Source organism: Wolffia australiana, chromosome 9 (genome assembly GCF_029677425.1).
Source record: "Wolffia australiana isolate 7733 chromosome 9, ASM2967742v1".
Taxonomy (NCBI): domain Eukaryota; kingdom Viridiplantae; phylum Streptophyta; class Magnoliopsida; order Alismatales; family Araceae; genus Wolffia; species Wolffia australiana.
This window is the reverse complement of record NC_135843.1, coordinates 775,578-798,094: the sequence shown is the minus strand read 5'-3', so window position 1 is coordinate 798,094 and position 22,517 is coordinate 775,578. Positions and strand designations below refer to the sequence as shown.

The 22,517-nt window shown below is 38.8% G+C and overlaps 2 protein-coding genes across 3 annotated transcripts; both read right to left on the bottom strand.

Moving 5' to 3' along the window:
• Nucleotides 1-8,108: 8,108 nt before the first annotated feature.
• LOC144708023 (uncharacterized) lies at nucleotides 8,109-9,483 on the bottom strand. Its single transcript, XM_078581318.1, has 4 exons — nucleotides 9,332-9,483; nucleotides 8,665-8,822; nucleotides 8,517-8,597; nucleotides 8,109-8,350 (listed from the first exon to the last, which is right to left on the bottom strand). The coding sequence occupies exons 1-4, from the start codon at nucleotides 9,402-9,404 to the stop codon at nucleotides 8,213-8,215; spliced, it is 450 nt and encodes a 149-aa protein (XP_078437444.1). The 5' UTR covers nucleotides 9,405-9,483; the 3' UTR covers nucleotides 8,109-8,212.
• A 2,104-nt stretch (nucleotides 9,484-11,587) lies between these two features.
• OMR1 (L-O-methylthreonine resistant 1) lies at nucleotides 11,588-21,748 on the bottom strand. 2 transcript variants are annotated; one of them, XM_078581369.1, is made up of 9 exons: nucleotides 21,142-21,748; nucleotides 20,425-20,604; nucleotides 19,978-20,247; nucleotides 19,073-19,279; nucleotides 18,216-18,464; nucleotides 18,050-18,123; nucleotides 14,029-14,146; nucleotides 12,909-13,043; nucleotides 11,588-11,793 (listed from the first exon to the last, which is right to left on the bottom strand). In XM_078581369.1, exons 1-9 carry the CDS (start codon nucleotides 21,664-21,666, stop codon nucleotides 11,653-11,655), a joined length of 1,899 nt encoding a protein of 632 aa, XP_078437495.1. In that variant the 5' UTR covers nucleotides 21,667-21,748; the 3' UTR covers nucleotides 11,588-11,652. The 2 variants fall into 2 exon arrangements, with proteins under 2 accessions (XP_078437495.1, XP_078437496.1); XM_078581370.1 differs by having other exon boundaries at nucleotides 21,175-21,748.
• Nucleotides 21,749-22,517: the final 769 nt, after the last annotated feature.

Here is a 22,517-nt window from a genome sequence, read left to right as displayed (position 1 = left end):
CATGAACCCACCTAGAGGTAGTGCCCTGCCCCAAGACTGCTCTGGGGTAGGGCCCAGTTGCCTTGAAGGTATGGACGCGAGATCATCTCGTACCATACAGAGTCACCCTCGTTCGAAATGTTCAGTCATCATTGACTACTTCGGAAACATTGGTGATGGGTACTATGCATGCTTCCTGTGTCATGAGAAGAACCCGCAAAGTAAGAGGAAAGCTATCAAGCGGCAGGCCGACAATAGCACCCACCTATTTTGGAGACATTTCCAATATTTTCATCCTAAACGCCATGTTGAGCTTAAGGGCCTGGTGGTGGACGACCATGATCTGCCACATATAATGGAGGCAATGTGATGGCGCACGCCATCAAAGATTGTCATCGACGTCGCCAGCACCGCGCGCCCGCGACATTGAAGACCGGGTGAAGCTGCTCTAGTTCCTTTTCTATTTCTCTCATCTCTCTCTCTCGTGTTTTTGTCTTTTCCCGTTCACGTCCTTCCTATTTCTGGTTTCCGTTGCTACCGCATGTACGATGACTTGTGCGTCGAATATACGGAGACGAGACTTGGCAGACAGACCAAGATCTTTTGGGAGAACGAGCGAGTCGTCGCTGAGCAACGAGGATGGCCCAACACGTCCTGGGCCGAAATGGCGCTAAAGTTAAGGAGTAAGTCCGTGCCGCGACAATACCAAATGTTGCTATTCCTCATGTGGCTCGACCTTAGGCAAGGTCAACTCTCCGTGATGGAGTATATCGAGGCATTCGTAGAATGCCGGATGTGGTGTCGATTCGTGAAGGATGCGTGAATTATCATCGATCTATTTTCCCACGGGCGTCGACCGACCTTGTGTAGTGAGGTTCTTAAGTGAAACCCCGTAGAGGTCGATTAAGCCTACCACTTAGTGGAGCACATGGAGCATCTGGGCGACGAAGCCGCTATGCACGCACTCACATCGCACCCCAAGCCACTCTCACTCGCACCGCACCGCCCGTTACCGTTCAGCTTCCCAGACCACCGGGGGACAAGGAACCAACCCCGTCACCTCTGTGGGTTCTACCCCACCCGCTCGGGCCGTCACGAGCGATACTCCAACCCGCATCACTACCGTCAGTCAAGCACCACATACGTAATTCAAGTGCCAAGGGAAAGGGCACAGAGCTAGCTAGTGTCCGTCTTCGGCCCTCCTGATCGATATAGGAGAGACCTAGCCACATACGTAATTTTTTGGTCTTGTTTGGTCTTGTTTGGTCTTGCTTTTAGTGTTTATTCTCTTGACGTAGCATAAAGTATCAATTCTGATCATCATGTTACATCAAATCCTACATGTGATTTCATCAAATGATCATGCCAATAATTGGAAACAATTTTATTAAAAAAAAATTTAACAAAATATGATTTAATAAATCTCACTCTGATCATGATTGGTAGCGCTATTTCAAGTTTGTGATTCTTCATTTTCCCAAAGAAATTATTTCCTTCACTATTATTTATGTGCCTACGAAAATCATCAATTATATTTGCTAAAATATCATTTAAAAAATAGTAAGTGAATATTAGAAATGATTTCATCTTTAAAATTACTCGTATGTTCATTGGAGTTATTAATCAGAATCTATCAAAATATTATTGTCATCATCCTTAAACAACAGATGAATATCAGATACTATCTCGTCAATTGAAGCTGGGGAAAATGATTCATGTTAATTAATATTAGGTAAATATTCATAATTAATGGAAGGGGGTCACATGATTAACCTGAATTGCAGTTTGTCTTATCTCCTTCATATTGGATGTCTTCCAGTGCTTCGTTAGAATTTTGATGGCATAGCTTCTGTTCACATGCATGTTCAAATCTCCATAGTTTTTTCTTTGAAACCTTTAAACTTGACACTGGTCTTCTACATGATCATAAGTAAAATACAGAACAATATGAGTCAGAATTACTAGAATTTCATGACTTCCCTGTCCATTCCATTGATCATGGTTTTCAAAATAGTTTTTGCTTTAATTTTCCAGTCCATTAAGTCTCTTCATCACCTCCTGCATCATCTTCCTCTGCGCCTGAATCATCAACCAAATCAAATCATCTGATTTAGGATCTTATGCTCATTGAAAATGAGAAGAAGATGAAGCTCCGTATGGTTGATTTTAGAGATATTGAACTCCCTACGGAAATGAAGGTCTTGGACCACTAATGAAATGAATGTTTCCTTGATGGCCCAGAATATTTCATTCACTTTGACCCTGGTCAAAGTGCATGGAATTGTCCTCCATTTCCTTGCACTTACCATCTTCATAATTTTCACTAAACCAAGAACCATTTTGCATGCATAGAGTTAAACTATAATCTATTTTGTTTTTTGTGTAATTCTATTTCAGCATGATAATCATCATTAATTTCTGAAATCTGATTTGTAAGTATAACTTATTTTTGTTAAAAATATAATTTCTTTGAGTGGCCGCGTTCCTCAAAGCATCTTGGTAATAAAGAACTTATATTTTTCATATCCTCTGATAATTTTGGAAAGCTTGCACTTCTTGTATCCAAATCATTTATTCAGGATATACAGTGCTGAAAAAAAACTGGAATTACTGCATTAGCAAAAAGACATTCATATTTAATGTTCTCTCGGTGCCTCCAAAAATAATTTCTAAAGAATCTGTGATTTTCAGGAGAATCGTCAAGCCGAGAAATTCTAATTTGAAATGAATTATATTGCAAAGAATACTTATGGTAATTACAATCATTTCTACTTTCATAAACATTTATGAAGGTAAAAAAAACAATTTCTATTAGAAGGAACAGAATTAAAATGATTTTTCCCAGTTGTAATGATAGCAAAATTTTTGCGCAATGATAAGTGAATTATGATAATATCATATGATAGTGATTTCATGTCTCTAAACACCAACCCTTAATACTCTTACTTATAGGATATTGGAGGAGGTCGTTGACAAGGCATCATCCAAGGATTGAACTTCATGTTTATACTTGAACTTTTAAAACTTGAACTTAATATGTATAATGATAAGTATAGGCATCATCCAAGAGAAGCTAGTAAGGAATTCAATCAGTTACCTACTTAAATAATGTGACCCTAATTTGAGTTCATTTAATATTAAATGAATATAAAGTTACCCTATTTAGACTATGAATTTAAAAAGGAGGGTATAGGAGATGAGAGTTCTAGAATAATTAGGGATCTCTAAGTTGACTTCTTTGATCCAATAAAGAGGATCAAAGGTGTCAAGTATAGGGGTTAAGAAGGAGATTTGGTTTTATTTTGTCTAGGAGAATTGGGTATCCACATTCACTAACTACTATATCATAAAATCAATCTAATATATCCTATAAATTAAACTTTTATAACTTTTTTTTAATTTTCAAGTAGAAGAGCTAGATCAAATTCATAATCTCTCCTCTCAAACTTCGTACGGCTTGTACATGCCGCTCAAGCCAAGCGATTTAGATTTTCATACTAAGATCAATAAGAAAAATCACAAATCTCACTAACAAACAATCCAGATTACACTCAAATTCAAATACAATGAAGTAAAAATATCAAATTCAGATACTCAAGGCTGGTTTTCCTCTCTGTCTTGTAGTTGTGAAAGAGCTTCTTTCATAACAACCTCCCCATCTCAAATTTCAGCTTTTATCCTTAGGTTAATTGTAAAAGTTACCATTTTACCCCTACTAAGTCATTAATTTGTATGCATCAATGTAGGCTTTATCTAAATGATTCATTCATGCAGATAGAAAAAGGATTTTGAGACGAGAAATCTAATAAATTTCAGCATCAAAAGTTATTAATAAATGAAAATTGGCCAACCTGAGCCACATAGATCAACCACGCAGAACGCTCATACTACCTGCCTAACCCTTCGGCCAAACGGGAATGAGCAACGACGAAATGACAAGAAACCCGGGCACCCCCATATAGAAAGAAGAGTAGGAAGTTTTTGGGCCTTGCTTTATCCATCCCCTTTTCGTTGGGGAGTGCGAGTTGGGGGGGTGTGCCACAAGAAATAGGGTTTGAAGCGCGTATAATTTATTGTCACTACATGCCATTTCGTGTCACCTGCTGATTGGCTGGCGCATTTTGGCACTTCCTCTCTCCAGGCGCCACGTACCACATTCTAGAAATAATAGAGTAACAAAAAACACAGAAATACATATTAAACGTACTTACCTGTGCATTTTTACTACCACTACTTACCCATATTCGGCCACATCACCTCCTGTGCATGCACTTTGTATGCACAGCACGGGTAGTGAACTTACCGCCTAGGAGAGACAACTCGGGCAATCACCTTTGCACTGTCAGATAATCTTTCGCTGGCTGAGATTGTGCCACATGGCATCGCGAAATCTAATTCTTGGCATTTTATGAAGGCTTCCTTATTTAATTCTCACATGCAAATTGATACCGCCCAAAAAATATTTATGCATATGCCCCTCTGCTTTCTCTCTCCTCCATATGTACTAAAAAATGATACAAAATCCTGATTAATTTGATAAAAATGTTGCAAATATTTTAGTTGGATCTTTACGCCTTCAATGGGAGATCAAGAATCGTTTTAAGGTCATATTAGCAACCAAAATTTCAGAAACATCCCTCCCACTTTAGAAATTGCTTTCAAACACCTATTTTCTGTATAAATATATCCTTTTCATATTAAAAATTCATTTCTTCATCAAATAAATTCCTAGAAAAATTGATAAAATGCTAGAAAGTTTAGTAATTCATCCATACATTAATCAACATTAAAATTAACTTTTAAATCTTCCGTTTTCATTTAAATAGATTTATGCAAAGATTAAATAAATTCCATAAAATTATTCAATTAACAAAATTAGAAAAAAAAACAGAATTCACTTGGAATAGTACTTAACACGTAAATATATGATACACCCTAAATTATGTGCATAACTCAAGTAACTAGCACAATTTTATGCATTTTAATAGTTTAATTTAGGGTGCTATCAGTATTTCAAGTAGGCCATCAGACATAACAGCATTCTTTCATGATACTCATTTGATGAGCATTGTGGAGATAGTAAGGAAATATAGTGGATAACCATTTGTAACAATGGACTGCGGAATCGATCTATATGAATCCTAGTATTACTTAAGTGTCAAAAATAAGATTAATATCTCAAGTTTGTGAGTTTTCCTGACACATGAGGCACCAAAGTCATCTTGTGGATGAATAGTTGTGTCTTGATCATGACTAAACCATCTCTAATCATGAGATTCAGATGAGACTTACCTCTGGTGCGGAAACAAGTTCACTTAGATGATTGTATCGCCAAGTTGGGGCCATCTAGAATCGGTATAAGAGGAGAGAATTCCAGGAATAGGATGTGACTAAATTATTTGCCAAGGAAACAATCAAGTCTCTGGGAATGTGGGATTTCAAATGATGTCCCCAATGTATTATTATTGGCAAGGATAATTTTATGGTTTTGTCTTTTATCATGCCCTAAGGCATTATAAGTGTGTCTGATGCTAGACATTGTCGGTGACGTTGTCTGATGGGTGATTCTCTATGAGGATGAATCAACATGATGCAGTGAATCAGGGAAGAAGTATGTGCATACCCCCACTCTTGGGGTTTTGCCAAGCACCAAGCTGTGGGGTGGGTGATAGGTGATAGTGACAGTGACCTCCTAACCCTCATCCGAGCGACGATGGTAACTACGGTACCAAGCAGATAGTGGACCCGTTGTAAGGGCCCTTTGAACATGAGGTCCCCCCTTATTTTTGGACAAAAACAACATGACATTACGAGGAACACAACAACATGACAAACACAACGAACATGAAACACGATAAACACAACAAACATGATGAACACGTAGATCATTCTTTACAAACATGACAACGCGACGAACACAACAAACACAACGAACAATTGAATACATTTACTGACTTAGAAAATTGTGATGAGATAATAAAATAGTTATCACTCTTTAAAAACATGTTTTAAATAGTATTATAGGTAGAATAATAAAGATAAAGGTTGAACATGGGGTCCCCCCTTCTTAGACAAAAACAACATGACAACATGACGAAGATGACAACACGATGAACACAACAAACACGACAAACATGATAAACAGAAAAAACATGGCAAACATGACGAATATAACAGGCACGTGGCGGGATAAAATCAAAATACTAGAATACCCAAGTGTGCATACTGGCTGACTTAATCCGGTACATTTGAACCCAGGTGTCTTCACCTTCGCCTTGGCGTGCTGGTCAGGCTGGACACAAAGCGGCAGGGTTGTGGATGACGAGGGTGATTGCTCCGATGACATCTCTGAAGGAGTGGGACTTCTTGCTCCATTAGTGTCTGGCAGATAAATGATAAGTTATACATAGTGATTAATGCTATATATATTCAATGGTGATTAAGTAGAGTGCAACCCAATCATACTTTCATGTCTCATTTAATGTTGTTAAAAAAAATCTTCAGTTATTGACATTTTAATGTGATGTTTTAAAGTTGATTACTTGAATACATTTACTGACTCAGTGAATTGTGATGAGATAATAAAATAGTGATCACAATTTACAAACATGTTTTAACTATTATTATAGGTACAATAATAAAGATAAAGATTGAGATATCTTGATATTTTAGAATTAATGAAACACACTTATGTAATGAGTATGGTAATCATGCACCCATTAGTGTGAATGTAAAAATATAGGTGGTGTCTTCTCTCTAAGAAGATGTTCCATTTAGTTCATCCATATGTAACCTTTAATAATATTATAAACTAACAATTAGTGCAAGTCAGAGACTTGAGAAACCAAAACCACCTCGTGGACAGTTATTGTTTTTGACAATGACACGACTCTTCAGTCACATTGGCCAAAACTAGTCAGCCTAAATGCCGAAAAAAATTCATGAATATTAGTATGTGGTCAAGATAGGGTCATCTGCCCTTAGGGTGAAATGATATTGACTCAAGGCTGAAGATGTGGTTATTTCTTTATTACAAAGTGGAATTATCAGAAAATATGTTCTCCAATTATTTTTACCACATATTAGTACGAACTCAAATGAGAGTTTAGGTTTTTAGGATTATTTATGATGAAGGTTTAGTCTCACATGGATGAAGTATTTTTCATAGAAAGCAACTGATGATGGAAAAAGCTACATGAGATAGATGACACACACCTTTGTATATCCTAGATACCTTGGTTAAGTATGACACCCTGCATGCTAGTTAATAAACTGATCAATTGGGTTTAATCCATCCTTTATAAATTCATTTATATGTTGGTAGAATAAATTAGCAAGGTTGACCAATAAAGGTTTTCGGTCCATTATATTTATTAACTATGTTCTAATTACAAGGAAGTTTCAAAAATGTGATGAGAGAGTTAAAGTGGGGTAGGCTGGGCATTTCTAGGTGTCAGTACATGGCTTACATGAGCACGGATGAAAATAAATTATTTTTTATAAAGAATTATTTTTAATTTTCCATGTGATGATATTGATAAACTAAATGTCCACGCGTCACTCATATATTTCATTCTCTACGCTTTTTGGAGATTTTTTACAATCCCTGTATTAATTTGTTATAGTCAAGCAGTTGTATTACTGACGAATAATTTCAGGTTCAATGAGCATGGAAATTAAAATAAATTATTAATGATTTTTAGCATATCTTGCAGATATTTAGTTGACAAGTTAGCTTCAAAGGGTAATATATGGTTTTGGGCTTTTAAAGGAGCAATATGGGGAGCCTGGGCCACAACTTGATGCGCCCATTTAGCTTTTAGATATTTATTAAATAGGGACAACAGAATTTAGAAGTAGAATTTTGTAATCTTAAGATTTTATATCAATGTTATAGCCACAGTTACAGGGTAGACGCGAATATCTACAAGTTTCTGGTACACATAAATACTTCAGGGCTATAGGACTGAAGATATTGAAGTCAGTCAAAACCCAGTTTTGGTCTGGTTTTGTAAAAAAATTATCCAATTTTGTTTAAGTTAGATATTACTTATGGGGAACAAAATGTATACATGACCCTAACCCAAGAGAGTGATAATAAGAGATGAGAACACAAAAAGAGTGTGCAATTACTGAATGAAAAAAGTCTTTCCTTTATTGGATATTTTGTCATTAAAATTTCTCTGGGCACAATATTGGAATTCCCAAAATAGCTCCACCAGCTTGGCTGGAATCAAACGGTAGTCATCATCATCCTCACAAACTCATCAAAATTGACCTGACCATCTCCATCCAGGTCAGCCTCTCTGATCATCTGATCTACCTCTTCATCACTCATATTCTCTCCGAGATTTATCATGACATTCCTCAACTGCCCACATAAAAAAACAATGATCAAACAATTTCTCTTATTTGGTATTTGTTCATATTCAAAAAAAAATCTCTTATTTGGTATAAGTTCAAACAATATTGACTTGACTTCTAAGGGGTTTTTATAGCTAAAAGTAAAAATAAAAAAAAAGAACTGAAAATTTTACCTCATCAGCTGAGATGTACCCGTTCTGATCCCTGTCAAAGACCTTGAAAGCTTCTGTCAACTCATCACTAGCATCAGCATCCTGTAAACGGAAGGGTCGTTAATATGTTATAAATTGGAAAAAATAAATCTTGATCTTTGCTGCCGACCTTGGTCTTTGAGGTCATGATGGAGATAAACTCATGGAAATCAACGGTCCCATTGTGGTCCACGTCAACCTCATCTATCATCTCTTGAATCTCATCTTGATTTACCACGTTGCCCAACGAGCGTATAACAGAAGTCAGTTCATCAAGCGTAATAGAACCTGTTTTCATCCAAACCCGAATCAGGTTTATTAACCCTAAACCCAATCAAAATACCCACTAAAGTTTCTCTCTCTAGCCAGAGAGAGAAACTTGACCCACTTAGAACACACATTTTTAAAAAATTCAGAGAAAAACCCAAGTTGAGTTAAAGCCCAGTAAATTTGACGCACTAAGAACACACATTTTTCAAGTTTGACTTTGACCATGCAAGGGAAAATCCCAAGTGACCCAAATAATACGACGAAGTTGAGTCTCTCTCTCTCTCTCTCTCTCTCTCTCTCTCTCTCTCTCTCTCTCTCTCTCTCTCTCTCTCTCTCTCTCTCTCTCTCTCTCTCTCTCTCTCTCTCTCTCTCTCTTTCTCTCTCTCTAGCCTTGAGAGGGGTAAGAAGTCAAATTACAGAAACTCGTTTTATCTATTCATCTATGAAAGGAGAAAATGAATAAAAAAAAAAGAAACATCAAGCAAATGAGAAAGAAAGATGAAGAGAAATGTAGAGCGAGAACGAACCGTCTCCATCCTTGTCGAAGAGGCAGAAAGCTTCCTTAAACTCGGCGATCTGTCCTTGGGTGAGAACAGCCATGGCGCTTCTTCCTTTTTCTCTCTAATCTCCCGTCTATCTCTCTCTCTAAACCACTGGCTGTTTGGAAGCGGGGGCCATGGAAGACTCTTATAAAGAGTGAGAAGGAGAGAGAAACGCGGGATGGGCGATAACTGAAAACGGCGCGCTGGTTTTCTTGACCTCCCGTGGAAACAGCTCGTCAAAGTCTTCCAAGTAGTGAGAGAGATAGATGCAGATAATGATAGGTAGAGAGAGAGAGATAGATACAGGAGAGAGAGAGAGAGAGAGAAAAAACTATGGGTGGGTCGTTGGTCTTTTACTTGGAAAATGATTTATTCGACTTAGACCGACCACCGAAGCGCAGGGATATTCCTTCTCCACGCGTTGGACTCAGAGCTCCAAGCAATTTCCACTTAAAGACAACCATCTATCGAAGATTCTCGTAATCTCTCTCTACCATCCGTCTCTCTCTCTCTCTTCATCACTTTCTATCCGCCAACCCATCAATTATCCTTTAAAATGTACGAATCGGTCCAACAATCTATGGATCTCTCCGTATATCCAACAATCCATTAGTCCTTTTCTCTGTATCGAAGTTTCTAGTTACCTCTCTCTACAACCCATGTCTCTTTCTTCATCACTTTCTATCTGCCAACCCATCAATCATTCTTTACAATGTACGAATTGGACCAACAATCCATCTATCTCTCCGTCTATTCAATAATCCAGTAGTCCTTTTTTCTATATCGAAGTTTCTAGCTATCTCTCTCTCTACAATCCATCTCTCCCTCTCTGCCTCACTTTCTACCTGACAACCCATCAATCGTTCTTTAAAATCTATGAATCGGTCCATAATCAATCTATCTATCCGTCTATCCAACAATCTATCGCTCCTTTTCTCTCCATCGAAGATTCTAGTTATCTCTCTCTCTACAATCCATCTCTCTCTCTCTCTTCCTCACTTTCTATCTGCCAACCCATCAATCCTTCTCTAAAATAGTATAATCAGTCAAACAATCAATCTATCTCTCCGTCTATCCAACAATCCATTAGTCATTTTCTCTCTATCGAAGATTCTAGTTATCTGACAACCCATCAATCCTTAACTAATATATAATTACCAGGCCAGCAATTAATGCATCTCTCAACTTATCCAACAATCCATCAGTCATTTTCTCTTATCTATTTGTGTATCTATCTAATATATTTCTTTAAGTGATCATCCATAGATGTATCTTGGTTTTTTTTTTATGTCCCAAAACCACCATACAACTCATTCAAATGCTCTATCCATCTCTCACTCTTCAATATATATTTACTTCAGTACTCATCCATGTATCAATCTTACTTTTCTTTCCCAGTCCCAATACAATCCTACAACTCTTTCTATATGTATTTATTTATGAATATAAACATAAATATATTTACGTCAGTACTTTTTCTCTCCGAATACCATCATACCACTCTTTATGATGTATATAAATGTATATATATTTATTTCAGTACTCAACGATGGATCTATCTTACTCTACTTTTTTATGTCCCAATACCATCAATCCAACTCTTCCTACTACATCCCTCTCACTGGCGAGACATATAAATACACATACATATATGTATATATGTTTGCACGTTTCCTTCTTACCACCCATTATCTCTCTCTCTACATGCATGTCACTATCTGGTATCTCTCTCACTAAAGTGGTCCACGTGGAACTTGGAAAAAACCAGGGGCGCCATACCGGCGTATAGAGAGAGAAAGTCAATTCCGGCATGCCCCTTCATCCCGTCCAAGGCAAATATGGGAATAACATATTGACCATTGGTCATATTTCGTCATCATCACCTTTATAATCATCATGTATCTTTCCTGATGTCACCATCATCATAATAACCTTCACCCACCGCCTGCTTCGTCATCATCCACGCTCAATGCCACCCATATCCTATTAAAAATATCACATAAAAATCTACCGACATATCTTACAGATATTATCCTCATTTCCATCATCATGGTTATTATCATAAAAACAATAATCATCATCATGACCACTACTACCATCATATTCATCTTATTATTGTTGTTCCTTATCTTCATAAAGCTCATAATTGGTGCTCTTTTTATTCGGTTTCTTCTCCTTGATAAGTATCCTCTTAAAGACGATGGTCATGCTTCTTCATATGCTAATTTATGCATTATACTCTGCATCTAACATGATCATACCATTAATGTAACAATACTATTATTAAACATCACCATGATCATAGTTTAGTTCATGAGAAGCTGGTAAGCCTTGTTGGACATCTCCAAGGCATATTCGTAGCCGAGGCTGGCAGCGATGGCGCGAAACTCATCCATCTCGCCAGCCGCGACCTGGATTCCCACCAGAACATTCGCCCCTGCCGCACCCTGCATATTGGAGGAAGATGAGAATGACGATGATGATAATGATGCTGATGATGATGATGATTATGATGATGATAATGATGATGATGACGACGATGATGATGATGACGATGATGATGACGACGATGATGATGACGACGATGATGATGACGACGATGATGACAATGATGATGATGATGACGATGATAATGTTGATGATGGCCGTGATAATGATCATCATGATCAGAATCATAGCAGTGTCGATGATAATAGACTGATAGTATTGGTGCTCAAAACTAAATGAAATGATGATGATGGTGATAATGATTGTCATCATCAGAATCATAGCAATGTTGATAATAATAAACTGATAATAATAAAATGATGACGATGGTGATAATGATTGTCATCATCAGCATCAAAGCAATGTCGATGATAATAGACTTATAATGTCGGTGCTCAAGAAAAATGAAATGATGATGATGATGATGATGATAATGATGATGTCGATGATCATGGTAACGATGTCGATAATGAGGATGATGAAGAAAGATGACGACAATGATGACTAGGATCAAAATAATTACCAGTATAATGACGATTATGATAAAGAAGAGGAAAATGATCCCCAAAATGGCAACATACATCGTAAAGGTGATGATGATACTGATGACCAGAATCATACAAACGATAAAGACTCCAAGGATGATAATAGAGATGATGATAATAAATAGATGTTGAGATGACGATAATGCGTATGATCAGGATAATGAGGATCGTAATGATGATGACAGTGATGATCTTCATAAGGCTAAAGATGATGATGATGATACCGATACTATAATGATAATGACAATGGTATAATTAATTGATCTTGGTAATGATGATGGAGGTGAGGATGATGATGATAAAGCTGATAATGACAGCAAACATAACAACTACAATGTTGATGAGGATGAAGGCGAGGACCATGATGCTGCTGTTGCTCATGATGATGATGATGATGATTTTTTTATTGAAACATAATTTACGGCTGCCATCCAATGATGCTGATGATGATGATTATGATGACGATAATGATAATGGGATGGAAGGCGCATGACGGTGGTAAGACATGTTAAGAAGTGTTCGCGGGTGACCTGGGATCGGTAGTGGAAGAGGGTGATGTTCCAGCGAGGGCTGAAGGAGTCAAGGAACTTCATCAGGGCGCCAGGCCTCTCAGGGAAGATGAATCGGCACAGAAGCTCATTCTCCACGTTGGTCCGGCCCCCCACCTGAATAATTGTTTGCACATATCACAAAATGCATTCTTTCTCTCTCTACACACACACTATCTCTTCTCTTCCATCTATAAAGCCTAGTTATTGGTCCATTTTTCTAGCTTATGCATGGCTTTCTCTTCACTTCCCTCCTTCCTGGTCCACCCAGGCTTCGGAATCATCTTCCATGCCTCTTTCTCAACTTTCTCTCTCTAGTTTCTCTCCCTGATTCTCTCTCTCTGTCTCTCTCTCTCCTCCCTCTTCCATATTTCAGTCTCTTTCTCTACTTCCTCTTCCAGCTTCCACTCTTTCTCTCTCTACTTCCGCATTACTTATACCTCTCTCTCTCTACTTCCTCTTCCAGCTTCCACTCTTTCTCTCTCTACTTCCTCATTCCTTATAGCTCTCTCTCTCTACTTCCTCTTCCAACTTTCAGTCTCCCTCTCTACTTCCTCTTCCAGCTTCCACTCTCTCTCTCTCTCTACTTCCTCATTCCTTATACCTCTCTTTCTCTACTTCCTCTTCCAACTTCCAGTCTCTCTCTCTACTTCCTCTTCCAGCTTCCACTCTCTCTCTCTACTTCCTCTTCCAGCTTCCACTCTCTCTCTCTCTCTACTTCCCCATTCCTTATACCTCTCTCTCTCTCTACTACCTCTTCCAACTTTCAGTCTCTCTCTCTACTTCCTCTTCCAGCTTCCACTCTCTCTCTCTCTACTTCCTCATTCCTTATACCTCTCTCTCACTTACTCTACCTCTCTAGGAAATTAAAGGTTTTCGGCAAGTGGAGCAGGTAGAACCTATAAAACAATGTCGACTTGGCACTAAAATATACCAATCTTCTAGCAGAGATAAATACAAACAAAAACTATTATTAAAGATCCAAAACTACGTAACAAATAAGAATCAAACACCTAAGTGGATTATATAAATCAGAATGGTCCTTCTAGAAAGCATGCCAGGTGGCGGCATGGGATTCGTAGAAAAATAAACGAGAATTTACCAGATGGCGAAGATGATCTTTGGCCAAGTCATTATCCGTAAGATCTACGGTTTGGAGTTGGGCGGATTCCATGCGACCCACCATAGACTTTAATTCCGTAGATGTGTGGACCCCCACACTACAGCCATAAAAAATATATAAACTTGAAAGTTAACTTCATATATCTTTGAAATAAAACATTATAAGTTCGAAAAAAACAAACGGTTAAGATTATCCCCATGGATAAAAATACACATATATGGATTTAGACTAACAACGAAGACCGCCATGGGCTTTGTTTTGGCAGCAATTACAAGAAATAGTGCAGCGAGACCACCACACCATGGCAATGGAAAATATGACTTACAATGTAGATTTTGTATGAACTAGAAACAAAATAGTAGTTGTGGGGCATAAATATAAAACGGAAAAATCTGCGTTAAAGAATTAAAAAATAAATCTGCTTAAGTGATCAAGCGATCATAGTCGCTTAAATGTTCAATGACAACCAGTATAGTCGACTATACTTTCTGTTTTTTGAAAAAGACCAGTATAGTCGTTTATACTTTCATAAGTGATCAACATTCTGTGTACAATTGAAAGCCTGGAAATCAAGTGATCCTTAAATAAAATCTACGGACATTTCATCACATGCCTTCCTGGTAACTGTAACAGTAGGAGAATCCTTTTGTTGGCAACGATGAGATCTTGTGAGCCTAGAGGGCATGGCAAGCATCAACAAGTGTTTTTTCGATAGAGGACTGCATCTAAGGCAAATATCAATCTTGGGTAATTTTCTTTTAAGGATGCAAGTAATCTGTACGGCACTCATGGTTGAGTTATAATATCACTAATCACCCTTTGTAAAACAGTAAACTGTGATGGAAAGAAATAATTGAATTCGAGGTGCAACATCCGTTGAGTCACCATAATTATCAGGAAACAAGGATCAGTCGAGACTTCAATCTTAACTGTATCCAGATCAACTATCCAAAAGTTGGATTCGGAGATATTTTTCGGCCAGCAAACCAGGGTAATGAGACAGTCCCTCAGTCTCTGCATCTGTACTCCTTGCTTACTCTTGATTTCAAAATTAAAATCCATCAGTTTGTTTGCCCAATTTGTATTAGCCTCCCGCAACTGTTTCATCGATCAAAGGAATTTGAGAGTATTCTGGTCCATGTAGATGATTAAGGGCACGTGGATCAGAAAATGGCACCATTGAGATACTGCTAGTTCGATGGCCATCAATTCGCTTTTACGCACAGATTTGACCTGACTCTGTCTGGGAAGGGCTTCACTGAAGTAAGCAATTGGTCTTCCACCCCCTATGCATGATTATTACTCACGCTCCTATCCCTGAAGTATCTGGCAGGAACAAATTTGGTGTTTACACCCTTACCTATTTCAATGTCTGAAAGGCATCTTGAGCATGCTTCATCCACATAAATGCCCTGTTCTTCAGTATAGCCGTTAGTGGGGTTGCTTTGATCGCATACTCTTTCACAAATCTGTGGTAGTATCCTTTCAGTAAGGGAAGTCCCCACAACACTTGCATCGCTTCTGGAACAGGCGAGTTGTAACCATAATGGTTTTAAGTCTATACGCTGAAATCCAGAAGCCTGAGAAGTCAAATTAACAGCATGTGAAGTGACACTTGTAGATATGAAGATCACTCGTAAATAGAACTCAAAAACCTGGTATAGATGTTCCTTATGGTCAGCACTTGACCTTGTATAATTCAGAATATCATCAAAGGAAACCAAAGGAACAGCTTATTCATCCAGCATCGAAATGAACAGCTTATTCATCTGGCACACGGGCATTCATTAACACAAATAGCCTCATTCTGAATTCACAGTGAGCTTCATGTGTCTTGAAGGCAGTCTTTGAAAAATCCTCTTTGTTTAATCTTTGTTTGTGGTACACTGATTTTAGATCAAATTTACGGAAAATTGTAGCCCCATGCTTTTCGTCAGGGAATTCTTTGACCACTGGAATGGGATAATAGTAGGGTAACATCCCTTCTCTTTGCCAATAATCAAAACAGAAACATAATATTCCTTTTTAACCAATAGCACTAACTTGCACAAGGGCTTGCAAGGGCCTAATTAGCTCTGCATCCAGAAGTTCATGCACTAATCGTTCAATCTAATCCTTCTGTATAAATGTGTATCAATACGGCCTCGGATTTTTAAAAAAAAAAAAAATCAGTACAGCCTCGGATTCGTAGGTTGGGGTTTAGGCAGCAGTTGGGTGGCATGATCCACCTTTTTCTGAGGCGCCAGAGTAATCGGATCCTCAGAACAGTTGGCTACTGCATCCCTGAGTTGTGCTTCAATAGAAGCCTCCAGTGTGGCCACTTTTTCTTTCATGGATTCCACCTGGTAGATTTTCTAACATCATCAGATCAGAGCCCAACAGGATGCTGATAAGATTCCCAAGGGAACTTATCATAGTTACAAGAGGAAAAAGCAACAGTCAGCACCTGGCTCAGCTCCTGCATATGTGAGATCAAATTCCTAAAAGGAGGGAGCAGAGAATACAAATAAGGGGGAGAGGGAGCAGTTCGGGGCATTGTCCATTTTCTTGATCAGAAGGAGCCGTGGTTTCTTGGAGAGTCGGAGAGAGATCTTGGTTTATCGTCCATCCTCATGACTCTAAATATGATCTTGGTTTATCATCTATTCTCTTATCTTGACCAGGATCATAACGTATCCAATCAACCTTCAAGTTGACTGTCTTCTGATTAACTTTAAATTTTACCAACAGACGCTCCCCATGAATACATGTCCACCCTAAACTTTGACAGAGAAGACCGCTCCATTCCTTGAATTCAGCCTTCCAAATCATGCCCCATGGGTGTAGGAGCTTCAACTCTAGGTTGCCTCCATCGTCATAATCATTTTGCTCATTAACTCCTTGTACACAACGTGGTCCTCGGCATTGCCTATACCATTCTTGCTTTCTTGCGCAGCGCAGCCACTGCGGTTCGCCTCACTACTTAAGCTTCCAGGCAGACTAAGAGCATCAAATATTCTGTTGATCCGCTGCATCATTCACCATAGAAATGCAATGTTCTCTTCTTAATACTTTTGCATTACCCTTCCAAGCTCTGTTGTCCTTCCTTGGGTTTTGCAATTTCCAAATCCAACGCCTCCATTTTTGGTTTCAGTTCCTTAAGACTTCTTATTGTCAATATCATCCGGTCTCATAAAATTTATGGGAAAAGGTACCCAAAAAAATTGAAATTCCAAAAAAATATTACTGACGGAGTAACTTCCCTCAATGCACAACCCACCCCATGCTGACCTACTCCCTTTCAGTAAGCATTCCCATCATCTAGTGTTGCTGGTCTGCAAAAGCCCAAGCACCTTCGGCAAGTGATTAATCAAATGCAACCCTCTTGTAATACAAAGTCTTCCACTCCAAAAACAGCTCCTCAAAAGATGACTGCCACTCCCACGCACACCCTTATTTATAGTTTTAAACATTCTGGATATCTTTGTAGCAGGTCAGCTTTCATCCCTACTCAAGTCATCTCACTACCCGAACATGATGACTGATAGGTCAAATTAATCCATCAGATCAGCCCTCGCATCTCTTGGTGAGCAGATAGCCCGAGTTGACCACATCTCTTCTTCGTCTGATATTCTTACACTCTGACCATACAGAGAAATATTTATAAATAAAATACTTATACGTAATTCATACACTACGAAAAAACTAGTATAGCCGTCTTTAGTTTTCTGTTTTAAAAAGGGAAGAACGAATGAGCAAGACTTTTAGCAGATTTGAGCCCTCAATGAAATCTTCAAAATCAAGGACTGAGTAAAAATATTTCAATAACTTTATGCAATAATTCAAAAACGGTATTCTTTGGGAAAGTCAAAGAGTTCGGTAAGACAAATAATTATAACAGGTAGCCCAGACAAATCATGCGACAGTAAATACATTTCATATTTCTTCTCCAAAATGTTGATACCGTCCAAGAAAAGATAAAAAGAATGCTTTATCATATGCAGGAGAAAGAAATGACTACCTGTACAGAACAAGAGCCTTGTCCTTGTTAGCATCATATCGGTACTTAAACTCGGTGATATTAACTGCACCAACCTATCACAAACCAATAAGGTATTCAAATGAGAAAACAAGGACATTGGAAGGAATCTATCTTCTAACAAAAATAAAAGGCAAATAAATTTTACAAGTTGACAAAAGTGTTTGAAGCTTCCAGGCTCTTCTGACAAAGAAGTGGCGAGGACAGCCTCTTGCTTGCGACCCACGTCTGCAAGCTCAGTGACCAGTCGTAGGCGATCGAAGTTCATGTTGGCCCCAGAAGTTATGGCTACAACAGATTCTCCTCTCAATCCGTAGTACTTGCAGTAAGCTTCTGCTCCAGCCAATGAGAGAGCGCCAGCTGGCTCTAGGATGCTCCTTTTCTCCTCAAACATGTCCTACAAAGGGAAAAAATCCCAATCTATTTCATGGTAATTACATCAAACTTTATTTTCTACGGTTCAGGGTGATTACAGACTATTGTTTCTAAAGCATGAATTCAGCAAAGTCTATTAGAAGGCGCCGTCTATTATGTTCTACCCTAGAGAATAACACAAAAATCTTCACTAAGAAAATCTTTAATTGCCATTATATCCTTTCGGAATAAAACATTAGAAAGATCTAAATTCTGCTACAGCTAAATGCATGGATTCTTTTGTTTCAATGGTTACTTCTTAAGAGGTGAGCTCTTTCTCCCATCTCATTTGATCAATGTTTTTGGTACTTTTTGAGGGGCCGGAGGCCCTGTTTCTATTGCCCTGTTCCTATTGGTCTTTTATCTCTCTCTTTCTTCCTTCTCTTTTGTGTTCTCTCTCTGGCCGGAAGCAATCTTTGGATCCTTATCAAACTCCAAGTCAAGGTCAAACCTCAGATAAAAATGCCAGTTGAAAGAAAACAAACGAAGAATAAAATCAAATTAAAACTTGAAACCTAAATTCTGCTCACAAAAATAATACTGTACATATCATCTGCATGGAAAGAAGAGAACATTCGAGAAATGATTAACCTTGATTGATGCACATATGGCATCACGACTGACAAGAACAACACCATCAATCAATTCTCGACAGAGGCGAAAGGTTTCTTCTCCAACTGTTTTAACAGCAACGCCATCTGCAAATCCTCCGACCTGCTCTAGCATGACCCTTTGTCCATGATGTAATGATAAGGCCATGGCATTTGCATCGGATGGTTCAACCCCAATGATTTTCACCTGCACATGGCATTGAACATGATCTGTGGCATCACACAGGTAAGTTCAGAAGAGCAATTTGCCAAGACTTTATGAATTTAGATTAGAAAAGTTCGACTTTTGAATATGCTACACAAAAATTATCGATTAAATGTTGTGAGAGAGATTTTTTACTCAGGCAAAAATGCTTTTTGCTTAGGTTTCGAACTATATATTCAGTATTCACAGATCTAAAGTGGAAACTGAGGACTCGTAGTTCAAAAAATTTTAAAGAGTGTAAAGTAAAATAACAGTCGAGTTTCCGAGGAGAGAGCAAAAAAGAAGACAAGAAGTTGAAATGCATCAAATTTTGCTTCCACAGAACATGAAATAAACAAGTATATGTATTTATCCATGAAAATTACAAAAATAACCAATCTAGAAATGCAGTGTTTTGCTAGAGAGTGTGCTTTACTGGAAGGCAATAAAATAAACACGTATTAAATGCTCCCAGGATTTCCCTTTTCTAAATTTTTTCTTTCTTTTTCCCTTTTTTGGCATTGAAGGCAAACAGATAACATTTTTTAATCAATGACTATTGGAAAATAATCGACAGACTCCAATGCAGGGTTCTAAAAGTACTACACTGAACAGAAAGGCAATGAAAAAAGATAAAATCTTTCACATTTAATATAAAAAATGACGGAAAAAAACACTTCAAAAGGGTCGACAGCACAAACCTCAGGCCGGACTTGTTTCACATAGGCCGCAATACCAGCAATCAATCCACCACCTCCAACTGGCACAAATATAGCGTGAATCGGACCCCTCAACTGTCTTATTATCTCCATTCCAACTGTTCCCTGACCCATTATCACGTGCGGATGATCAAACGGAGGGATGAACATGCGACCCTCCTTCTCTGCTCTTCCTTTGGCATAAGCCTGCGCTTCATCATAAGAATCGCCCACAAGAACAACACTCGCGCCCAGTTTCTCTACAGACTTCCACTGAGAAATGAAGAATTGTCAGAAAAGCATTCATAGTGTATAGGGTCTTGATTTTAGGATTTTAAAGTTTTAGAATTTAAAGTTTTAGACCATTGGTGGCGGGGTTTTGTGGTTTTGAGGTTTAGGGTTTAGAGGTTTAGGGTTTTGGGTGTAAGGGTTTTCCTGAAAAAATATAACCTTGATTTCAGGCGTGGTCACTGGCATGACAATGACTGCATTGCAGCCTAATTTCTGAGCAGCTAAGGCTACTCCCTGAGCGTGATTCCCAGCAGAAGAGCAGATCACTCCTTTTTCCAGCCTCTCCTTTGGAAGATTCGCCATCATGTTGTAAGCTCCACGTAGCTTGAATGAGAAAACCTACGATAAATCAAGAAGTCAGTTAGACGACATTGCTCTTTCTATTTGACGATTCAGGGGGATGAGGGAGGCTCACTGGCCTCAGGACAAAAATACATTGATCCGGAGCTCAATAGATGATCCATTATGTGATTAAACTTTTAATAAATCATATAAACTCAAAGCGAAAAGGGAGAATTACTGGTTGCCGGTCAAAACTTTATGTTGATCCCCGACCTCTAAATTAGAATCGTTGTAAAAATCAATGGATGTCATTAAAAAAATTAGAAAATCCATAAAAGCTACAATATTTATGCACTAGGAGTGTACAGGGAAGATCACTGGTCGCAGGTCAGAAATGTTAGATTGATCCGGGACCTCTAAAACTGAAACATTATTTAACTCAAAGGACGTACTGATGTTCGAATAAAGCTACACAATCATCTATAAAACTCATATAAACCCAGAGTGAAGAGGGAAGATCATGTCTTGCACGTCAAAAGTTTAGATATATCATAGAGCCGTAACAGTATAAAATAAAAAAGTTAAGAAAATTACACAAAATTGTATACAGAAAAAAGTAAAGCTCACTGGTTGCAAATCTTCACGCTTCAGCCAAAACTGCACACCAAGCCTTTCAGAAAGCTTAGAAGCCAGCTGCAGCGGGGATTCAATGGCCACATCGTACACTCTAGACGTAAGCGTATGTGCGAGGTAATCCATGGCGCCCGGCCGGTCCGAGCTCGGCGCGTTGCTCGTCCAGCTGGCCCCCCAAGGAGGGCGCGTTTTCCCCGAAATGCCTCCCAGAAACCCGCTCTCGTACTGAAGCGAATCCGTCGTAGCCTTCATCAATTCAACTGGTTCAATCGGCGGCGTCGTCAATGGAGGTATTGTGGAAGGGGAGGTCAAATCTACGCCAGCGACCGCAAAACAGCTCAGTTTTTCACCGCGATTGCGCCATCTTCTTCTTGAAACGAGCGACGATTTGGCAGAAGCGCAACAAGAAGAGGAATTTGAATGCGAAGAAGCCGAAGAAGCCGAAGAAGGCGCTATCGGCCGCGGCAAGGCCTGGAGCGCCGCCATGATCGACGACGGCGACGATCTCCGCCTCGCTAGAGAGAGAAAGAGAGGGAGGGAAGAGAGAGATTGGAATCCTACAAATAAGGGCGATCAATCGGCTCTGGAATTTATAGTTGCCGCGACTGTCGTGGGATTGGAAATCGACGGTTGGATGTTCTCCGCGATCGTCCTTGTTTGACCGTTGGATGGATTCATGGAAGACGTGGCGGATCTGAGCGGACGTGGCAGGGGAGATATTTTTTTAATACGAAGATTTCGATTTTTTGAATTTATTGAGGTTGTCGTCGTCCGATCGATCATCGACGGCTGATAAGCCGCCAAGTCAGCCGACAACGGGATCGATAAACAGGTCCAGTGACACGACATGATGGAAGATGACGAAATATCTACCTTATTAGAGAGGAGAGAGAAGGGTAGAGCTAGAGAGAGAGAGAGATAGGATTGGAGGAAGGATTTTAAATATTATGTTGGAGATAAAAAAAACTGATATTTAAAAAACAAACTGACATCTGGATATCAGCCTAGGCGGATGTCGGACTTCTCTCTTGCGACTTATGGTTCAGCATCCGTCCCGATATTGGCATCCAGCCAGGCGAACACTACCATAAAGTACAAAGGAATAGTTTTTTCTTGAAATCATGCTCTCTTGTGTACATGTGAATAGGATCTAAACCCGTATAACCAATGAAAGATATTGTAGGATTCTCATTGTGTAGTTTAAATTCGATAGAAGCAGGTGACTATTGATAAGCTTTTCTTATGTTTTGTGAATGCCAATAACATGGATAAAGATACTTACCAAGTCAACCCATACATCAGTTCAATGGAAGATCGAATTGTTAATATGAAATGCC

What these genes read in the sequence shown, in the direction of transcription:
- OMR1 (XM_078581369.1), bottom strand. Translation starts at nt 21,666, where the DNA reads ATGGCGGCGCTCCAGGCCTTGCCGCGGCCGATAGCGCCTTCTTCGGCT. An exon ending in CCATATGTGCATCAATCAAG is followed by an intron (nt 18,465 to 19,072) that starts GTTAATCATTTC and finishes TTCCCTTTGTAG; the next exon opens with GACATGTTTGAGGAGAAAAG. An exon ending in AAGGCTCTTGTTCTGTACAG is followed by an intron (nt 14,147 to 18,049) that starts GTAGTCATTTCT and finishes TTATGGCTGTAG; the next exon opens with TGTGGGGGTCCACACATCTA.
- LOC144708023 (XM_078581318.1), bottom strand. Translation starts at nt 9,404, where the DNA reads ATGGCTGTTCTCACCCAAGGACAGATCGCCGAGTTTAAGGAAGCTTTC. An exon ending in CTTCGACAAGGATGGAGACG is followed by an intron (nt 8,823 to 9,331) that starts GTTCGTTCTCGC and finishes GGATGAAAACAG; the next exon opens with GTTCTATTACGCTTGATGAA. An exon ending in TCATGACCTCAAAGACCAAG is followed by an intron (nt 8,598 to 8,664) that starts GTCGGCAGCAAA and finishes TTCCGTTTACAG; the next exon opens with GATGCTGATGCTAGTGATGA.